Source organism: Nannospalax galili, unplaced genomic scaffold, assembly GCF_000622305.1.
Source record: "Nannospalax galili isolate Female #2095 unplaced genomic scaffold, S.galili_v1.0 scaffold962, whole genome shotgun sequence".
Taxonomy (NCBI): domain Eukaryota; kingdom Metazoa; phylum Chordata; class Mammalia; order Rodentia; family Spalacidae; genus Nannospalax; species Nannospalax galili.
In genome coordinates this window covers 560,381-581,847 of record NW_008348537.1, presented here as the reverse complement: position 1 = coordinate 581,847, position 21,467 = coordinate 560,381, and the positions used below count along the sequence as shown (strand labels likewise).

General features: G+C 37.8%; 1 protein-coding gene across 1 annotated transcript in view; it reads left to right on the top strand.

The window, feature by feature from the left end:
- The window catches only part of Nme8 (NME/NM23 family member 8), a 99,922-nt gene that overhangs the window by 31,746 nt on the left and 46,709 nt on the right, over nucleotides 1-21,467 (top strand). The window contains exons 7-10 of the mRNA XM_008845436.1: nucleotides 2,845-2,918; nucleotides 6,574-6,666; nucleotides 8,589-8,785; nucleotides 14,637-14,812. Of these exons, the coding sequence (XP_008843658.1) occupies nucleotides 2,845-2,918; nucleotides 6,574-6,666; nucleotides 8,589-8,785; nucleotides 14,637-14,812 (540 nt within the window). The remainder of the gene's footprint in view (nucleotides 1-2,844; nucleotides 2,919-6,573; nucleotides 6,667-8,588; nucleotides 8,786-14,636; nucleotides 14,813-21,467) is intronic.

Sequence of the window (21,467 nt, the reverse complement as noted above, 5' to 3'; positions counted from 1 at the left end):
ATCCTTTAATATCTATTATTCCTTCTTGGGGAAACCAAGGACAGGTTTCCTTAATAAATTCAAAGAACCTCAATAGATCCTCTATTTTAACCTTTACTCCTCGCGTCCATAAGGCATCCTGCAATTGCTGAACATAAATTTCATGCCTGCTTAATTCTTGTCCCATAATCAGACGTCGATACTTACTTCTGGTTGTAGCCGAGGCAGGTTCCCTCGGCGACTCCAGAGTGAAAATTGTTGTGGAACGTTCCTTGGGGACGCCTTCTTCCCTCACTGGATCCTCCATATCCAGCCCCACGTTGGGCGCCAGATATCCCAACCCATGAGACAGTCAGCATGGGTACCTGGAGGTTACACCACACCAATTGATCACAGAGTAAATTCCATAGTAACACCACAATTCTATATAGCAAGTTATAAATCAATTAAGAGGTTACACTTGCATGATTACAAGGTAATGCAAAGATGTTTTCTAAGCAGTTCCATGAGAAATGAGGGAGTCTCTCAAGCGGTAAGTGCCCGAGTTAGAATAACATGTTTGTGTGAGGCTTTCAAGTATAGTCATCTGGTTAATCTCAAACCAGGCCAGCCTTGATGTCTGAAAAACAGCTTTGCCAGGAATCAGGTCTTGCTATTTCCTGGGGTGGGGGCCTACGGCTCTCCACATTGTATCATTTAATTCGGACGTCTCTCTATTATTGTCCAATTGATCTGTCTATTGGAGAGAGTGGGGCACTGAAGTCACCTACTGTTACTGAGTTGGGGTTAATCTGTGTCTTGAAATCCGGTAGCACTCTTTTATGAAATCAGTTTTACAAGATTTGGGGGCACATATGTTCATGGTTGTAATGCCTTCTTGGTCAGTTGTTCCCTTGATCAGAGAGAACTGACCTTCTTCATCTCTTCTGACTAATTTTAATTTGAAGTCTATTTTGTCAGATATTAGAATCGAAATGCCTGCTTGTTTCTTAGTGCCATTTGCTTGGAATATGTTTTTCTATCCTTTCACCCTAAGGTAGTGCCTATCCTTGCAGATGAGATGAGTTTCTTGCAGACTACAAAAAGTTGGATTTTGTTTCTTAATCTACTCAACTAGTCTGTGTCTTTTGACTGGGGAGTTGATGTCCTTAATATTTAAAGCTATTGTTGAAAGGTGTGTGTTGGTTATACCATTTTAATTTTTGTTTATGTTCTTAATCCTATATTTGTATTTCTGTAATTATGCCTTCATTTTTTTTCTTCCTGTATTTTCTTGGGTATGGTCATTCTTTCCTCCAGTCCTTTGTATTGGTTTGAGTATTCTCTGTAGGACTATTTTTTGGGACATGAATTCTTTCAGCCTATCTGTGTCATGGAAAATCTTTCTTTCCCCTTCAACTATGATAGAAGTTTTTCTGGGTAAAGTATTCTGAGTTGGCATCTATGCTCATTTAGAACATTAAATACTTTGCTTGAGCAATTCTGGCTTTTATACTTTGTACTAAAATTTCAGATGATGGGTTTTCAATTATATGTTTCTTGTTTTCTCTTATAGCTTTCAGTATTCTTTCTTTGTCCTGTACATTTTGTGTTTTTACTGTGATATGCCATGGGGAGTTTCTGTTCTGGTTCTGTCTATTTGGTGCTCTGTGTGCTTCTTAAATCTATATGGGCATGTCTTTCCTATTTAGGAAGATTTTAAAAAATATTTTTATTGAGTTTTTGTGCATTTCATTCAATAGTTCTTAATTAAATTTAGATCCCCTACCCTATCCATGCTGCCATATACCCCCAACAACTGACAAGTGTACCATAAACCACTCATCAAAGAAGCTTCTTTTTGGAACAGATGGAGGCTATTACATAGTTCCACAACTGGTCACATGCAGGGAATATATGTCTGAGAGATGCCCAGCCCTAGGTGACATGTCTACAATGGAACCTCTATAATACCTAAGACTCATAGAATATAGCAGAACAGGGGGTGGAGGGAATGCTAATGCATCTCTCAACTCGCACCAGTGAAGCTTTCTTATACAACAGAGTGCAGTGCATACAGAAAGCCACGACTGCCTAAGTTTTAGAGAATAAGAGACTGCAGAGATTTTTTTTCTATAATCCTATTGAGGATCTGATCAATGCCATTGGCTTGTGGTTCCTCTCCTTCCTCTATGCTTACAATGTGTAAATTTGGGCTTTATGCATCTTAATTATTTTGATTTTTCATTTTTTTTTCATTGCAGTCTGGGCATGTAGTTTTTGTTTTGTTTTGTTTTGTTTTTGTTTGTGTACCTAAGCCTACTTTTGTTGAGTTGAAGTTTATTTCTGTTTATATTGTTGATGTAGCTTGGTTGCTTTCTGATTTGTTCTGAATAGTTAGTTGGGCTGGGCTTCATGTTCTCTCTTTTGGATTTTTATTGGTGGGACTGAATGGATTCAGGCAGATTAGCCAGGTTCTCTCTAGGAGGGTAAAGGAGCTGGGACCCAAGTCCAGGTGATGGGTGTCAGCTGGACTGGTTCTAACTAGCTAAGCAAAGAAGGTGTGAGCCCTGAACCTAAGCAACTGGGGCTGGTCGCAAAGTAAAGGAATGGTAACTCTGCACACTGGATCTGCCTGTCTCTCTTAGCTAGTCAGGAGCTCTCTGGAAACCTCAGCCTGACAAGGGCCCAAGAAGAGCCGATGGGAACAGAACAGGCTGGTTCTTACTAGCTAGCAGAGAAAGCCTGAGCTCTGGAACAGTGGGATTGGAAATGGTCCCCAAACAGGGGTATGGGCCTGGCATTGAATTTATATTTTTAACTACCAGATTCCTTATTATCTTGGCTTTGTTCTAAGAAAATTAAATTTTGCTCCCCCCCCCGCAGGGGAAACTTGCAGTATTGCTATTATCAAACCGGATGCTGTACTCAGGAGAAAATGTGTAGAAATTAAAGAAAAAGTAAGTAATATTTATCCAATGTTATTTAAGTTATTGCAAAATAATACCTTAGAATAAAACAGAGCATAGTAAATTGGTGGTGCTCGCTACTTCTAAAGATGTTTAGGTATCCCGTCTTAAAAAGGATTCCGCCATCTACTCCTCCATCTTCTTTTAAAACACTGCTTTACTATGATCCTATATAACCTGTCAGAATTTTAGATTTTATGTGGGATTGTAACAAGGTTTTTTTTTAGCAATTCTCAATGTACTGTTGTTATAAACTTATATTAACTTGTTTTATTTCCTATGTATTATAAATGATAGTCCTTTCCAATACATGATACTTTAGAAGTCATTCAGTGTTTTCTTGTAAAATTTTTATGTGTGTCTGTGGTTTATATTCATTATATATGAAATTTATAAAGTTACTACATTTGTCACATATACTTACAAATATGTGAAACTGTGTTGTAATTCAGAGTTGACAAACATTTCCTGTAAAGGGTCAGAGTGTCTGTCTTCAGGTTTGCTTTGTATAAGGTCTTCTATAGCAACAATAGATAATATATAAGGAAATGAATGTGGCTTTGAGCCATAAATATCAATTACAACAGCATGCAATGAGTCAGATTTTAACTGCAGCCTAGTTTGCTGACCCCTAAACACTAACTTCATATTGAAAATCAAAATGATGCCGGAACTGAATGTGCAATAGAAAAAGTCAGGGAGGGAGGCATGTTAGGAAGGGTTGGGCATCTATCTATGACAACCACGCATTCCTCCTTTAGCTATAGTGGCAATAGCACAGGTCATAAAACACTATTTATTGATTTAATTACTATTACTCTCTAAGGATAATCCTTTATCTGCCAATTCTGGTATATGGTGGGATCAGGGGCACTAAATTGCACACCATCCTTTAATATATTATTTACTCTTTATTATTTCAAAAATAAAATACCACATGCTAAACGTTAACTGTTCCTCTTTAGAGTATGTTTAATCCCTACAATGTTGAAAACTTTCAAAAGTGCATAGTTATTTTAGTTAAAACAGTACTATTAATCATCAGCTCAATGTAGTTTTTGGTTGTTACATGATAAATTTCAGAGATATATTGTATATCTATTAAACAACAAAATTTTATGGAGTACATTAAAAGACTATACAGTGAGACAGATGAAAATAAAGAAGGAATTTTTTAAGTAAAACAAAACAAGCACACTGCGTTTAGAACTGTAGAGAAGGAGAAATCATGAAGTTGAAATGTTGCTTCAATTTTACATTGTTAGTTACTAGGAAGCCTGCCCCAGACATGATATGAGCTTTTAGAAGTAGCTTCAAGTGGAATATCAGATAAAAGGCAACGGGTGGGGCCAGTAAGATGTGAGTGACACTCTACAACGTCCACAAAGAGAATGGAACTGGTAGAATTTGGTTTCCAGAACTGATGCTGAATATCCTGGGCATAGATACTACCAAATCAAATCGAGCTGACATTATCGACATTCATTGTAATTACTGAGCTGCTTTGAGTCCAGTTTCCACATTTATTTAATCATTTTGCATCTCATTGGGATTTTCATATTTACTTCAAAACTTCATTTGGTTACAACTTATTATACCTGAATGGCAGAGAAACTGCATTTGGCCATCAAAGTAAAATTACATTATGAAATGTAAACCATGGTGAAGCCTGAATTCTAGACTTCCTAATTGGGTACTTTTGAGGAAGAATATTTAAATTAATTTTCCAGGTTGGCATACAAAACACTAGGTTTCATCATGGTCTCTTTTCCCATGCGCCGTGGTACCTGGTTCTCATTCAGCCCTTCCCACGTGTCCCTCTTTGGTCTACCTCCCCTCACTTTCCTTCCTTCCCCACATAGTCTCCACTTCTCTTACAGAACCTGCTCTGTTACCCACCTCCATTAAGATTTTTCCTCCTCTCTTATGATTTTTCTTAGTTTTGTGACTTATGTTCACATGTAGAGATGAAAGTACACACACGTATAGTTGACAAAGATTTTTTCCCCATTCCATAGACTGATGAGTGTTTCCTTTGCTTTAAAGGACCTTTTATAATCATTGGTCGATTTGGGGGATTGTTTCCTGTGCTGTTGGGGTCCTTTCCAGAAAATCCTTTTCAGTGTCTTGAAGTGTTTTATCTGTATTTTCCTTTGCCGGTTTCAAAATTTCAGGTCTTATATGAAGGCCTTTGATTCATTTTGAGTTGATTTTTTTGTGAAAGATGTGGATCTAGTGTCATTCTTCTACATTTGAAAACCTAGATTGCTTGCCATCATGTTTTTAAAGAGACTGTCTTTTCTCCAATATATTTTTGACATCTCTGTTAAAACTTAGGTGGCAGGAGCAGTGAGGGTTTGTTTTTTGGTCCTCTGTTCTATTGCATTGATCTACATGTTTTTTGTTCCATCCTGATTTTGTTACCGTGGTTCTGTGATATAATATGAGATCAGGGCTTGCAATACACCCAGCATTGATCATTCTACTAAGAATTCTTTTGTCTATTAAGGGTTTTAAGAACTTCCTTATTAATTTCAGGACGGTTTTTTCTAGTTCTGTGAAGTAAGTGTTGAATCTTAAATACCATAGCCACTGCAGTATTCTGCCTGTCCATTATCAGTCTTTCTGTCTTCTAATGTCTTCTTTAGTTTCTTTCTTTAGCATCTTAAATTGTCCATTGTATAAGTGTTTTACCTGGTTAGTTAGGTTTATTCATACATGTTTTCTTCTTGAAAGTATTGTTATAGAATCAGATTTTCCTGATTTCCTTCTGGCAAGTTTTCTATTAGTATATGGAAAAGCTGCTGGTTTTTGTATTTGATTTTCTGTAGCCCCAGCTGACCTGGAACTCACTATATGGACCAAGATAGCCTGGATCTTACAGAGCTCCGTCTGCTTCTGTTTCCCGATTGCTGGGATTAAAGGTCTATGCCAACACACCTGACTCGATCTGACCTTTTAAGTGCATTAGTATTTGTTTTATAAAATTGGCTGCTCAGCACTTGGTGCATGTACATTTATGGCTGTTGTATATTCTTGCTGAATCATTCTCTTTATTAAAGCATAATGGCTTTTAAAAGTCTCCTTTTGCTTAATATGGTTTGATAAATATTTTATCTGATATCAGAAATGCTATGCCAGCCTATTTTCAGTTTCTGTTTGCTTAACATATTGTTTTCCATTATTTAATGCTCAGTCTGTGACTGTCTTTACCAGTGAGGTATGATTCTTGGAGACAACAAATCATTGGATCCAGTTATTCAATCTAGTCAGCCTTCAAAAATGGAAGCACTGAAAGAATAGAAAATAAAATGATTCTGAAAGTAGCTAAGTACTTGTAAAATACTGCTTTATGAGTGATTAAGAAAGCTGTAATATCGTTCTTTGGAATTATGTAGCAACTTTTCACATTTTTAAGTGGTGAACTATAATAGAAATATGTTAAAATCTTTGGTTAAACCTTAAAACTGTAGACACTAAGAGAGTATCAAAGGGATTTTTAATGCATTTCTGAGCCACTTCAAACCTAGTATCATATGGATTTTCCCACGGTTGGTATGATTTAGTAAGCATGAAGTAAATGTCTATAATTTGCTTGACATATTATCCTGTATCATGTTTGTATCTGACCTAACCCCAATTGAAGATTACCAAAGAAGGATTTGTTATAGAAGCAGAAGAAAATATGCTGCTCAGTGAAGAATTAGTGAGGGAATTCTACAGTCATAGAGCAGACCAGGTAAGAAGATTTTTAGAACCCACTATGTATTCATATTTATATTCAAGTACAGTGGAGTACTGTGAATAAGACCTTCAATACATACCAGCAAATCAATAAGTCTGACTAGCTAAATAAGTGTCTAATGTCTTGAGGGTCCATATCTTAGTGATACCAAAGATGGTAGCTCTGAGGTAGCTTCAGTGAAAACAGTAGCACTCAGAGAAAACTGAATGGTTCCTGTTTTATTGAAATATTCTTTCTGTTATGTCATCTGGAAATGAATAACCAGTCCTTTCCTATCCATTTTTATCCTGGGCTGAAGATATTCTTTGTTGTAAGGTACATAGGACTATTGTAAACCACCATTTACCTGGGTCTTTTCTCTAAGTCTAAATTCAGTTAAATTGTCTTTTTCATGAAGGAACATGGTAAAGGCAGCTTCAAAGCATTAAAAAGTGTGTTGCCTTGGGGATCAGGAGACATAGTTTATAAAACTACTCCATCCAGGGACTGGAGAAATGGCTCAGCGGTTAAGAGTAGTGGTTGCTCTTGCAGAAGACCTAGGTTCAGTTCCCAGCACCCAGCTAACAACCATCTCTAACTCCAGTTCCAGGGAATCTGACACACGATTCTGAACCCTCTGCACATTGCATGTCATGGGTGCACTTACATACATGCAAGAAATATACTCATACACATAAAATAAATATAATAAAGGAAACATTTAAAAATATTCCGTCCAATATGATAGGCACTAAATGCATATGGCCATTTGAATTTAAATTCATTAAAAATAAATAACATTAAAAATTCAGGATCTTATTTGCACTAGTCATATTTCAGGTGTTCAATAACCATATCCAGGGACTGTGTTGGTGAGCACAAAACATGTTAATCACACAGAAAGTTCTATTGTCACCACTCCAACTACCTCTCGTGGTCACAGCTCCCACAAGTAAAAAATAAATGATTTAGCCAACCATGTGACCAACAAATGTGAACTTTTAGGAAAATCCAAATTAGGAATGCCACCTAAAACCTATTGTGTAAGTCAAATTTCTGACACTGGGATGAAAATACCTAAGAAAAGCCAACTTAAAAGAAGGAAAGTTTTCTTTTGACTCATGACTTCAGAGACACCAGTCCTTAGTGACTTGGACCCACAACTTTGGTGCCTGTGGTGAGGCAGAATGTTATAGTTAGGTACCCATCTCAGACTACAGCTGCTCACTTCATGAAGCCAGGAAGCGAAAAGTAGGAGAGGGGGCTGGAGAGATGGTTCAGTGATTCAAAGCACTGGCTGCTCTTGCAGAAGACCCGGGTTTGATTCCTAGCACCCATATGGTGACTAACAACTGTCTGTAACTCCAGTTCCAGGGAATCCAATGCCTTCTGACCTCTGTGGGCACTGCATGACATGGGCACACTTACATACATACAGGGAATACACTCACACACATCAAATAAAAATAATAAATAATTATTTTAAAGTCAGAGAGAGCAGGTGCCAGAGTTTTGATAATTCCTTCAAGGAAACACCCCAGTGACTCCACACTCTTCTGTTTCCATGTTTCATCATGTCCAGCAGCATCACAGATTGGTGATCGAGCACATGGTCTTTGGGGGACATTTTAGGTCAAACTGTGAATTAGCTATTGAATTAGAAAGATTGAATTCCCAAAGATGGTGATTGAATAAGCCCTGCAGATGACTTTTCCTGTTGTTTCAAAGTCATTGTGCTGTGCTATCTTTAAAATAAAGTCCTGCTATCCTTAAAATTCTGTTACCCCCAAATGTCTCTGCAAACAGCTTTCTAAAGATAATACACTTTTGCCTAATAACCATGAAGGGGAAGATTCACTGAATTTTCACAGTGGCTGCCATTTTAATGCTCCTGTGCCAGGAGCCTGAGAGAAACAGTTTCTCATTTTATTTTGTAGCCTGACTTTGAAGAGTTTGTGTCTTTCATGACAACTGGCCTAAGCTGTGTGCTCATTGTCTCTCAAGGAGAAGAACCAGGGAGTCCCCAGCAACAACCTGAACTTTACACCAATGCAAAAGCTGAAGAGTCATCAGAGTATAAAAATGTAGATCAAGTTTATGCCTCTTCTTCAGTGACAAAGAAGAAATGGGACAGGTAGTCAGGACCAGAACTTTCTAGTTTATAATGTGTCACTAGGTAATGGGGCAGGCATATGCTCAAATGTCTCAAAACTTAAGGACAAACATTTTATTAATATTTGATTTATTATTTTTATTCTGTATTTATGAGTGTATTGCCTGCATGTGTGTAAGTGCACTCGTGTCGTGCAATACCAGCAGAGGCCAGAAGAGAGCGTTGCATTTCCTGTAACTGGAGTTATGGGTGGTTGTTAGCCACCATGTAGGTGCTGGGAATTGGACCCAGGTCCTCTGCAAGAGCAGTCAGTGCTCTTAACCCCTGGGCCCTGCCCCAGGACAAACATTTTTATGTTGAAACTACAAGTATTTCCTTCAGTCAACCTAGAATATTATATGCTAGAGAAACTGGTATTTGCCCTGAAAGTTTATGCCAAGAGTATAGAAGTAGCATAAGTTTTCCTGCTTGTCTTTCTAAATCTGAGCATATCAGTCTGCCCTCATTATCTGTGGCTTAAGAGGTGGGTATATTGGAACTACACATAGCCCCTGACAATCCCCTTTCTCCTCCAACACCCCACATTTTCTTTTACCTTCTAAGTGCCATAAAATATTAGTGTTACTTGAGGAGATTAGGATTAAAAATTGGTGATAACAAAATAAATGTAAATTTTTGTGAATGAACTTTAAATATTTAAAAATGAAAATAAGTAATTTTCAGAATGCTGGTTTATGTGCAGTTGTTTGTGCCTTTTATTGTTAAAAACTAAGATCCAGAGTTTAATGTAACAGTTTTCTGGGATGTGCCTGAAAAAGGTTGGTGAACAAGAGGCTATTTCAGGTATATGAATCTGGAGACTTTGTGACTCTGTCTTCGGCTGCCCTGTGACTTGTTGCTATTGCATTATCTGTCTGAGAATCTCAAGCTCTTCCCTCCTTGTCTTATCAATCAATTGTGCTAACTGTTCTTGTAGCTACATCTGCTGTTTCCTGCCAACTTTCTATTTCTTAGGTAGCAGACAGTTCTAGAATTTGTTTTGTTACTGTATGGCTGGGACTGGAACACAGAACCAAATGCTCTACTCCTGAGCAAGATTATGATGTCATTAGTTCCAAGTTTTAAGCAGGATAGAGGGACTCAGAAGGGAATTCATTGGATGACAAAGGGCTTTGGAAATAGTGAGGGCTACTGCCAGGGTTGTTGTGGCAAGTGATGATGAAGGGGCAGTGAAAGCTCTGCGTGGGAAGTGTTGGCTACTTTGTAAGATATGAGATTTTATATCTGCCCTTTTTAGCCATTAAAAAAATAGTTCTGAAGCTGGGTGTGGTGGCATACGTCTTTAATCCCAGCACTCTGGAGACAGAAGCAGGCAGATCTCTGTGAGATCAAGGCCAGCTTGGTCTACATAGCAAGTTTCAGCTCATCTGGGGCTACAGGGAGACCCTATCTCAAAAAAATAATAAAAATTCTGAGAAATACACAGTACAATCAGTGTAAGAGAAGTCAACATTCCATTGGTGCTTTGGGTCAGGTAAGTCTTCATTACATCCAATTTTGAGAAGCAATTGACTCTAGTTGTTAGACAGCCCTATAACAACATGGGCTGGTTCACATTTTAATTGGCAGAGTGGAGTTGGAATGAGACTTGGCAAACATGCTTTGGCAAAGTTTGCTTATTTTCTTTCTAAACTTAGGAATTCCATTTGCCTTTGGCCTTGCATGTCCTGAGCAATGGCCATAAGCAGACGGTGTGGGTGATGTGAGGCATCTTCATTGGCACCTGCTGTTATTTCCACAGCTCTTGTTCTGGAGGGAGGGAGTAATAGGTGTTGTCACTTTCATCTGATATGCTGTAAATTCAGAACATATAAGTCTAAAGATAAAACTATCATAAATAACTCAAACATGTTCACCTTTGCTTTTCATTGCCATGTCTCCCCATAAGAGCCTCCTCATTACCTCTCTGGGGAATGAAGATACAAGGTGAGGCAGAGAGGAGTTAAAAGCAAAGCAATTAGACTTGGAGTGATTGATGGTTCCTTCCATGCACATGAGCTGTGTCCAGGGCAGCAGCAGAACATGGGACTTGCTCAGGTTACTACCTCATATGTAAATCCATATGGCACAGGGAAACTTCCTCCAGGCCAGTGATGTCCTGTCAGCTGCAGTGGCTGACTAGGGAAAAGGAGAGCTGGGAAAGTATACCAAAGGCACTGTCACTTTCATTCACACACCAGATTCCTTCATGATGGCCCTTTACTATATGCTCTGTTTTACCTGTGTACACATTTGTCTCAGAAGTCAGAAGACAATGTCATTTATTTGCTTTCTGATTTTTCTACAGAAGATATAGATCCACTAGCTATATTGCTTAGCTTCCCTACAAATAACTATTGACAGAGAATTCACTGTTCATTAATTCATTCTGTTATGCTTTTATTCATTTATCTTAAAGTATATTGAAGTCCTATATAAGCCAATGACTGCAGATAAGATGATTGGGTCTCTCATTTTTAAATCTTTAAAACTGATTACAGGGGAAATTTCCTACTGGCTATAAATACATAGATGCTCCTTCAAACACCCTGAGTTTATGCCTCAATAAATCCATCATAAATTGAGTATATCATGCATAGAAAATATATTTAATATATCTAACCTTCCAAGCCTCGTGACTTAGCTGCATAGTGAGTCAGTTGCTGGCCCCCACGAGCACATGGTTGACTGAGAGCTGTTGATCACTATTTGCCGTTCATCACAGAGAGAGATGATGGTACCACAGATTGTAAATGAGGTTAACAAGGGCTGCAATGAAGTAAATTGCTTTTTTACTACTGTAAAATAAAATAAAAATCATAAGTAGAACCATCATAACTGTGGCCCATCTTGGTGTACTCATCTATCTTTGGAAAATACCTATTCTAGTCTACGTGAGCTCTCTTTTCATTCTAGCTATACAGAGCCAGTTTGCTTTCACTTTTGATAAAATTCTTATTTAAATTAAAGATAACAGACACCATTCATAAAATAATCTCTGTGCTGGTTTCAAAGAGAAATGTCTTCCTTGGGTTCATATACTGTAACACTTGATCCCAGTTGATGGTCCTATTTGGGAAGGTTATGGACCCTTCAAGAGATGGAGCCTATCTGGAGGAAGCATGTCATGGGGGGCAGGCTTTGAGGGTTTATAGCCTTGCCCCACTTCCTGTTTCTCTCTTTGCTTCCTGTGTATGGAGGAAACTGTGATTGATCATTCAGCTTCCTGCTCCTGCTGCCCTGCCTGCCCTGACTGTTGCCAGTGTTCCCCACTATGATGAACGTCTCCCTTCTGGACCTGTAAGCCAAAATAAACTCTTTCTTCCCAAATCTGCTTTTGGGTCAGGTCTTCTGCAAGAGCAGCAAGTGCTCTTAACCACTGAGCCATAGGTCCCAGCCCTTTGTTTGTTTGGGACTCCTGAAATAGATGAATATGTGATAGTGCTGTAACTTATTAATTCCAAAGAGAAATTTTAGCCTTTTAGCCAAGAAACTGAATTTTCACCTTATCCCTGTTGACATCACCAATAATGGTAAAAAACAGAAACAAAAACAAACCGATGTCCTATAACTCCTACTGTGATGGACTTAGGAGAACCCTAAGGAGGACCACTTAAATAATATTCCTATCATAGATGTATAATCTGAATATAACAGAAAGTACTGAGCCATTCTCCAGTTTGAAGACATCTAAAAGAAGGGTGAGTCTATGAAAGAAGGGGTTTGGACTCCAAATATCGGTATCATAAGTTGCAAAAAAGCTGAGGCTCTGTTGAAGGTTGTATTAAATACTTGTTTGCCACAAAATCCTGACAAAAGTAAAGGATTTTTTTTAAGGAAAAGGGGTTTATTTAGCTCACAGCTTATTGGTCCAGGACTTGAGACAGATGTTGACACTGGGTTCACAGTCAGGAAGCAGAAAGGACATGAATCTTCTTACTCAGCTCCTGCTCTCCTTTTATTCAGTCTGGAGCCCAGTCAATAGAATGGTGTCACCCACATGTCGTTGATCTCTGAACTTCAGTTAATCTAATCTAGAAAATACCTCAGAGACACCCCCAGAGGTTTGTCTCCATGAAGATTCTAAATCCCATCAAGCTGGCAATTAAGATTAACCATCTTAGAGATTAAGAGACCAAGATGACAGGACACCTGCTTGCATGCTGAATTAGAGATAATTATTATACATTGGAAAGTGTTAAGATTATGATGAAATTTGATACTGGGTGAGGTGGTACACCTTTAATCCCAGCCCTTGGGAGACAGAGGCAGGCAGATCTCTATGATATTGAAGCCAGCATGGTCCACGTTGTGACTTCCAGGCAGGCTGGGATTAGGGAGACTCTGTCAAAAAAGTAGAATATGATGAAATTTGAAAGTGGATTGTTTATGAGATAATGTATCTATATCAGTGTAAAATTCCATATGATATTTAAGGGTGAATTGTTAAAATATCTGAAACTTACATTTGAATGGTTGTGCAAAAACCTGTTCCCTCATATTCCATGTCCCAGCCTACCCTAGAAGTCTGTCCCCAGGTGTGGAAGATTAGAGCTGAGGCTTGAACAGGGCAAAAGTGAGCAATGTGTATAGCAGGTGTGTCAGATAAGGAGCAATACTGCAGTGTTATGACTTTCCTGCCAATTTAAATTCTTTCAAAATCAAAAATCTAATCAAATCTGTTCATCAATATTTTATTTAAAGGAAGCACAACAGAAATAAAAATAGTAAAATGCAAGAAGGCCAGAAAGACTTTAAAAGTGTCTTAACTTGATGGGGAAGAACACAATGTTAAAGTCAAGATTTCTGAAGATACAGTGATCCAAAAAGTTATGAATCAGTGTAGCAACTAAAATATGCAGATAAAATTATTAAAGAGTTTAGGAGAAATGTCTAAAAATAACCTACTAGTAGACAAAAAGGACACAGAGAAATAAAAAATACCTAGTCTATAGCCAATATATAATACGTGATCTATCTAACATCCTTACATATCTCAAGGAAATTTTCTTTGTTCACAAATGGTGAAGATTTATCTTCACTGTCAACTTGACTGAATTTAGAATCACCATAGCAATACACGACTAGGTGGGTCTCTGAGGATTCTTCCAGAACCAGTTAACTGAGTGAGAAGACCCACCCTAAGTGTGGATAGTACCATCCCATTGTCTGGGATCCTAGGCTGAATAAGAAGAAGAAAGCTGAGCACCTACATTTATCTCTCTCTGATTCCTGCCTGTAGATGCAATGTGACCAGCTGCCTCATACCCTGACCCCAAGTATCCCCTGACATGATAGACTATTTCCTCAAGCTGTGAGTCAAAATAAGCCCTTCTTTCCTTAGGTTGCCTTTTTTTTTGGATGCTCTGTCCATAGCAACAAGAAAAGTAACTGATACACACACATAACTTTAACAAAAAATTGCTGATTACAATCCAATCAAATTAGAAGTAACTGATGAAAAGGTCAACAAAAATGTCTTACTTGAGAATGAAATTTACACTGAGTAATCTTGTTTTAAAAGACTGAATTTAAAGTCAAAATTTTGTGGAAAGCTCTTTACAAAAGAAAGAATAGAAAGTTCATAAAAGGTGACTTTCACATTGAACTTTGCTTATCCTCTCCCAAAGTCCAGCAGAGATGACATTGTGTAACTACTTGGATCAACTCTGGGTTTGGATGTAATAAGCAAGTTCAACTTATCTATTTACATGGCATTCAGTTATTATATTACTAAACTCTAAGTAATTCATTAATATACTACACATTAATTTTAGGCATAGTCCTTAAACTTTATAATAATAATCTTACATTCTGTTTTGGATTTTTACAGTTTGCAAGAATCTTTAGAACGACAGCATATTTCTCAGTATTGCGAAGTTGAAGATAACATGGTTAAGGTTTCTATGCTCATCAATATCTTATTCCCTGATTTTAAAGCAATGAAAAGTATGAAATTACAAAAGACACTGGCAGTACTGCGTCCAGAAGTCTTGGAAGCAAAGAGAGGTAGGATATACAGAGCTTGGTAGGTAGCAATTATTAAGTTACTCATTTCTCAATAATAATGGATAAGCTATTTTTAGTTGAAGACTTTCCAAAGCATTTTCTAACCTGGGACTTTCTTAGAATCGTTTTCACCATTGCAGGAATCCTTAAAGGAGGCCACGGAGATGGGGCAGCTACCTCATGTCTGTAGTTCTCACCTCAGTCCTCTGGGAAGCCTCACTCAATACTGTAACCCAAGTAAGATATTTTACCAAGACTTTCATTTCTAAAAATCAGAAGAATAAAATGAAAACCACACCTAGAGTGCTTGGCACTTTGAATGTTTTGGTCTGCTCTTTAGTACGGGGAGTGGAACCCAGGATTCCTAAGGGCTGGTCACTTAATATATATATAATTTATTGAATGTTTGTGGATTTCATACAACACATCTTAATCATATTTAGCCCCCACTTCCCTATCTGCAACCCCACATAGCCCACCCATAGGACTTCATGCATTTTGTCAGATATCTTAAGGCCTATCGAGTCAAGTTTGTGTACCCAGATGTCCCTCAGTGTGAATTCATCCACTGGAGCTTGTTCAAGCTGTCTAGTCACTCCCTTAAAGAAGATCAACCGTCCTCACCCAGCAGTGATCAGTTGCCAATAGTTTCTTGCCAGAGTTGTGGCTTCTTGCCCATTTCCACAGGTATATGGTCACTTTTAACCTCATCCCACATCTAATAGCAGAGCAAATTCCTCAAAATAAGAGCAGACATCATAGATAATTCATTTCTTTTTATACCTGATGTCTGGGAATATCACTGATGTTTGTATGTTGACCTTTTATTCTCTAACTTGCTGAACTCATATATGGGATATTAGGCACAGTGTTTTAGGGATTTCTACGTAGACCAGCAACTTATAAATTTAGCTCTATTTGGGACAAAGTATTTCTCTTTTAAGGCAGGGAAGAGTAGCTCGGACAGACGCTACATTGTGAAATGCTTGACAGGACACTTGGCCGCTAGGTGGCAGCAGCATCCTTCCCCACCCTAAACCATGACAACCAAGAATGTCTCCAGACTTTTCTTGTCAAATGCTTCATAGAGGACTGAGAGTGACTGATACTAACAGTAATACCATCTAACCTGTGAGACACGCCACCTCTCTCCATCAGTTGTATGCTTTTGTTTCTTTTGCTTTTCTCATTGAACTAGTTGATACATGTGCGATGTTGAACAGGAGACACCTAATCTTATAGAAAAGATTCAGTTTTGTGATAACAAGTTTGATGTTAGCTATCCATGCCCTTTATCAGGTGAAGGAAATTTTCACCTATTAGGTGATTTAAAGTGATTTTTGAGGCCACTGGAAGCTTGCTCTTTTGAACTTGAGGCAATGGTGGTGTCAGGCACAAGACCCATGTCAACTCAGTAAGACAAGGGAGATGGGTGACAGGCCGGCCCTACCCTGGGAACTGTTGGAGACTGATTCCTGCTGGGTGAGGGAGCATAGGCCTTCCTTAAGATCTCTAGATAGGCTTATAGGCTCCAATGGATGAACTTGCACAAAGGACATCTGGGTACAAATGCTTGACAGAATAGGACTTAACATGTATGGAGGGATCCGTGAGATAACGTGAAGGGGTGGCTGGGGTCATGGATGGGGAAAGGAGTCTAAATTTGATTAAGAACTGTTATATGAAATTTACAAAAAAAACTCAATAAAATATTTAAATACATAAATAAAATAATAAAGTGAATTTTCTGTTTTTGTTGATTCGTTTTACTACTTTTTTGCACTACTACAGCTTGAATGGGAGAGTCATTGCAAATGAACGTTGTGGTTTCATAAATAGTTTATTTTTTGTCTACTGTCATTATGCACTTTCCTGATTTGATAATATGGTGGATTACTTCAATATTTGAAGGTTGAACCAGCCTCACATACACTGATGGCTTCTTGTATATTCATTCTTCCATTTACCCCGTGCTTGATTTGATTTTCTAATAACTTTTGCTTTGCTAATAGACTCCTGAGCACTTTCATGCCCATATCTGTGAGGGATATTTGTGGCTTTATGATGTCTTTATCTGCTTTGGATGTTGGAATAATGAAGGTCTCACAAAATGGGAAAACAATTACTCTTTTACTTTCTGGCAGAGCTGGAAGGCTACTCATTTCTCATGTTTCTTAAATGTTACTGGAATTTATCAGGGAAATTTTCTGGGCCTGGAGTTTTGTTTGGAAGGTTTTGCTTTATTTTTTGTGTTTCGTCTTTTTTGCCTTTCTGAATCTTTTATGGAACACGTACTGTTTTTTAAATTGACATACTTTATTTTAAAATATTTTAATATTTATTGAAAACGTAATCTGGAACAGAGCTCCCATATCCGTATCAGTATTGTCACCTTGTTTTTTCCTATTGTAAACACCTTGTATTATTGTGATGCATCCTTATAAGTAATGAGCCAATGTTATTACTATGTGATGAACTAAAAAGTTCACAGTTTGTGTTAAGGTTTACTCTTCGTTATGGACATTCTATGATGTGTTGCAACAAATGCACAATGTCATTTATTCCATTATAGGATCAGACAGCATGGGAACACTACCTAAAAATCCCCTGTGCATCCCTTACTCCTGACTAGCCCTGAGCTTTTTAAATTGTCTCTTCAGTTTGTGTTTCCAGAATGAAGCTATTGTTGAAATCATGTAGTATATAGCCTTTACAGACTGACTTCTTTCATTCAACAATATGCATTTAGAATTCCCCCACCTCTTTTTAAACCTTCATAGCTCATTGCTTTTTTGCTGCTTAATAATAAATATTATTCATTTGTATAATACAGTGAAGTTTATTTATCATGTTATTTATCAAAGGACATTTTGCCTGATTCTAGTTTCTTTCACCTTCGTGAATAAAACTGCCATCAGCACTCATTTACAGATGTCTGTGTAGACATAAGCATTCAGTTAATTTAACTAGGTAAATATCCGGGAACACGGGGACTGTATCATGTGTGAACATGTGTTTAGTTGTGTAAGAAACTGCCCAGATGCATTTCAGTGCTGCAATACTCTTTCCCATTCCACCAGCAGTGACCAAGATTCCCAGCAGTCTGCATGCCTGTCAGCTTTTAATTTTGCACAGTGATGCATAATGATGCCTCACATAATGATGCCTCATATGTATCATTCCTCAGTGATACATATGAGACTCAGCATCTTTTCACATGCTAGTGATGTCTTTGTCTCTCTTATTGTTGCTTCTCTTTTGACCTTTTGAAATTAGTTGCAGAAGAGGATGCAGGCTGTCTAGGACAAATGATGAATACTTGAAATGATCAATAAATATACTTTGGTTTAATCATTTTATAAGAACTTTTACATATCCCCTAATTTAGTTGTCTTCTTAAGTTTTCAATTTCTTTATATATTTTGAGCACAAGTCATTTGCACATTTATGATTTGTAAATATTTTCTTTGAGGTTTTTTATTTGTAGAATTTGAAAATAATAAAATTTCACAGAAAAATATTTCAACATAGTTCAACTTAAATGGCATATTAAGACCATTCCTATTTAGAGTGATTATAGATACAGCTGATGAATGTTTACCATATTTGCAACTGTTTGCTAGTCTTTGTAGATTTTCTTTGTTTCTTTCCCTTTTTATGCCTTTCCTTATTTTGTGCATTCTTTCATTTTAAGTGAGCATTTAAATTTTTTCTCTCTTAGCGAATTGTGAGAAGCTAAATTAACCCCCCCCACACACACACACATCAAATTCATACATTGGCGCATTCTGTGTACATTTGGCAATATGGCCTGTAAGAAGTTATCAAAGTCAAATGAGATCATGAAGGTGAATCAACATAGGAAACGAACAGGTCAGAACTGTCACCACAGAAAACATCGTCATGATAAGATGAGACATCAGCTGTTTCTCTGATGCAGCATGCACACACACACACACACACACACACACACAAACACACACAAGAAAGACTGTGGTGACACAGGAGAAATGTAGATGCCTCTATAAGGGAAATCTCATGAGAATCAAACTTCCTGGCATCTTAATCTTAATTAATTACTGAGTGTATTGCCTGCATGTATGTAAGTGCACCCATGTCATGCAATGCCAATGGAGGTCAGAAGAGGGCATCGGATCCATTGGAACTGGAGTTATAGACAGTTGTTAGCCACCATGTGGGTGCTGGGAATTGAACCTGGATCCTCTGCAAGAACATCCAGTACTCTTAACCACTGAGTCATCTCTCCAGCCCCTGAAGTCTCTATTTATAACTATTCTAAGTCTACTTTGAAATGATACTGTATTTCTATTTCATAGTTCAGATATTTCCCAGTTTTTCTATCTGGCTGCCCTCTAGCCTGGCAGTACTTCGTTTCGTGTATCAACGTGTCCTAAGTTCCCTAAGAGAACACTGGACTGCGACTGCATCCTGCCTTCACTTTTATTTTCTCTTGTGTTCCTCTTTTTAAGTGTAGATCTACCTAGGTTTCTAACATACATTATGTTGCTTCTCTTGAAAAAATTCTTTAAGCATTCCTTGCAAGTGAGTCTACTGATGAAGTGTGCCTCCTCTGTTAGTTTGTCTGATAATGTTATTTGTTCTTACTTTTGATGCCTAATTTCATTGATGCAGAACTCCAGGTTGGTACACTGTCTTTAGAACTTTAAACTTTTCACTTGACACTTACATAGTGTCTGATGGAGCCCAGTGTCATTCTTGCCTGTTCTAGACCTGAGCTAATTTTTATTTGTTATCCTCAAGATTTTCTTGTTATCTGTCTACAGCTTGAATATAATATACGTAGGTATAAATGTTTTAGAATTTGCCATATTTCAGTTCCTCTGAGCTTGCAGACATGTGGTGTGGTATGTTATTAACTTTGAAAATTTTCAGTTTTTATAATTTTCACAGTTTTCCTAGCTCTTTCTTCTTTATGGTATTACCAGCATCAGTTTGTGACATCTCAGAAGGGAACTGTCATACAGTTCTTGGACATTATTCTCTGAGGGCTTTATTCATTTTTTAAGATTGGTTTTCCATTTCAGCTTGGGGAGCTGCTATGAATACATCTCATTTCAATGACTCATTACTTGGTTGTCATGAAACTACCCACACTGATGATTCTTTAATAATTCCAAAATTTGTGGCATCTCAGTTTGTTTCAGATGCCTGCTTTTTATTTCTCTACAGACTTTTCCCACTCCTTTTTCAATTGCTTTGATTGTTTTAAATTGTTGCTAAAAGTCAGACAAGCTGTGTCAGTAATAGGAACTGAGGTAATCAGGCTTTTAGTTAGGTTTTCTCTTGACCTGGTCAGGAGATGTGCTGTGTCTGGAAATACAGGAACTTCAGTTTTCTTCAGTTTAGGGTCTGATCCCTGGGTTAAGTTTAGATTTTCTTAAGAATTCTTTAAATGGAGTTTGTGTCTGTAACTCTCTTAAATGGAATCTGCCACATATACTAGAGTCCTGCTGATGCTCTACTAAGGTGCTAAGAGAAAAATATTCTATAATCTTCTAATGAAATCTAAGTTTCTATTTGACCTGAGCCCCTGGACTGAGCAATTCAGAAGTATTTCTTAGATACAGCTCTGTTACAGTAGCAAGAAAGGCTCCTTTGGATGACACTAGGCAGGAGCTGGGAAGATTGTCCTGGGAAGAGGTTTAACTTTCAGGTTTTGCTTAGTTGATCACCTGGTCACAGGCCCACCCCTGTGGAAGGTAGGTTCATCTTAAGTCTTGCTAAAGAAATAAGTGGAATATCTAGTGTGTTAATGAGATCGTGAACTCTTCCTTCCCAGAAACTCTGCCCCTAGAGCAGCGCTTATACGTCACAGGCAGGTGGCTTCCTATGGATTGGCCTGCTTTCCTGAAGAAGTCACAAAAGCATAACCTCTCTTTTTCTCCTATCTCTTTTCTAAGTATGCTTTCTGTAACACTTTGGCCTGCCCGAACATTCTGGGCTTCCTTACTCTTTATTTAAAATTTCCTGTGCTGGCTCAAAAAGGCTGTGGCTTTATGACTTTTTCCTTCTTCTGTCCATTTTCCACCTCAAGGCAGAAAATGAGATTTACAGCTTGCCTTTCCTGAGGATTTTCCCTTTAAACTCTAATAAACTTATCCTAAAGCTTCCATTCTAGTTCATTCTTAAATTCTTTTATAAATGAGAATAAGAACTCCTAAAGGGGGGGAGGTTCTTCTATATCAGCTCTTTGCCTGTGTGAGGCAGGGAGGCTAGAGGAGGCTGCAATTACCTGATTACCCCAGCCCCAGACTGTGTAAGTCTGTGGTAAAGTTTCCTGTAAAAAGGTGTTTTGGAGGCTTCTCTGGATGAAGTTCATATTGGTTGACTTACCCTTGGGTGTCTTTTAAACACTTACTTCTTCCTCTTTCCAGTGCATACACATCATCTATACTACGCACCCTCAGTCTCTTAGTGATCATCCCAGTTACCATATTGAACTCTTTAGTGACTACTATGCAATAATGTGTTTAGCAAGCTAAAAGCATTTATATTTTAAATAACTAATAACATAGTTAACAAATTATTAAAATTTTTGTTCTATTTTTAGCTAGGTGTGGTTGCTAACTCATGCTATCCCAGCACTTGGTTGGTAATCTGAAGCAAGAGGATT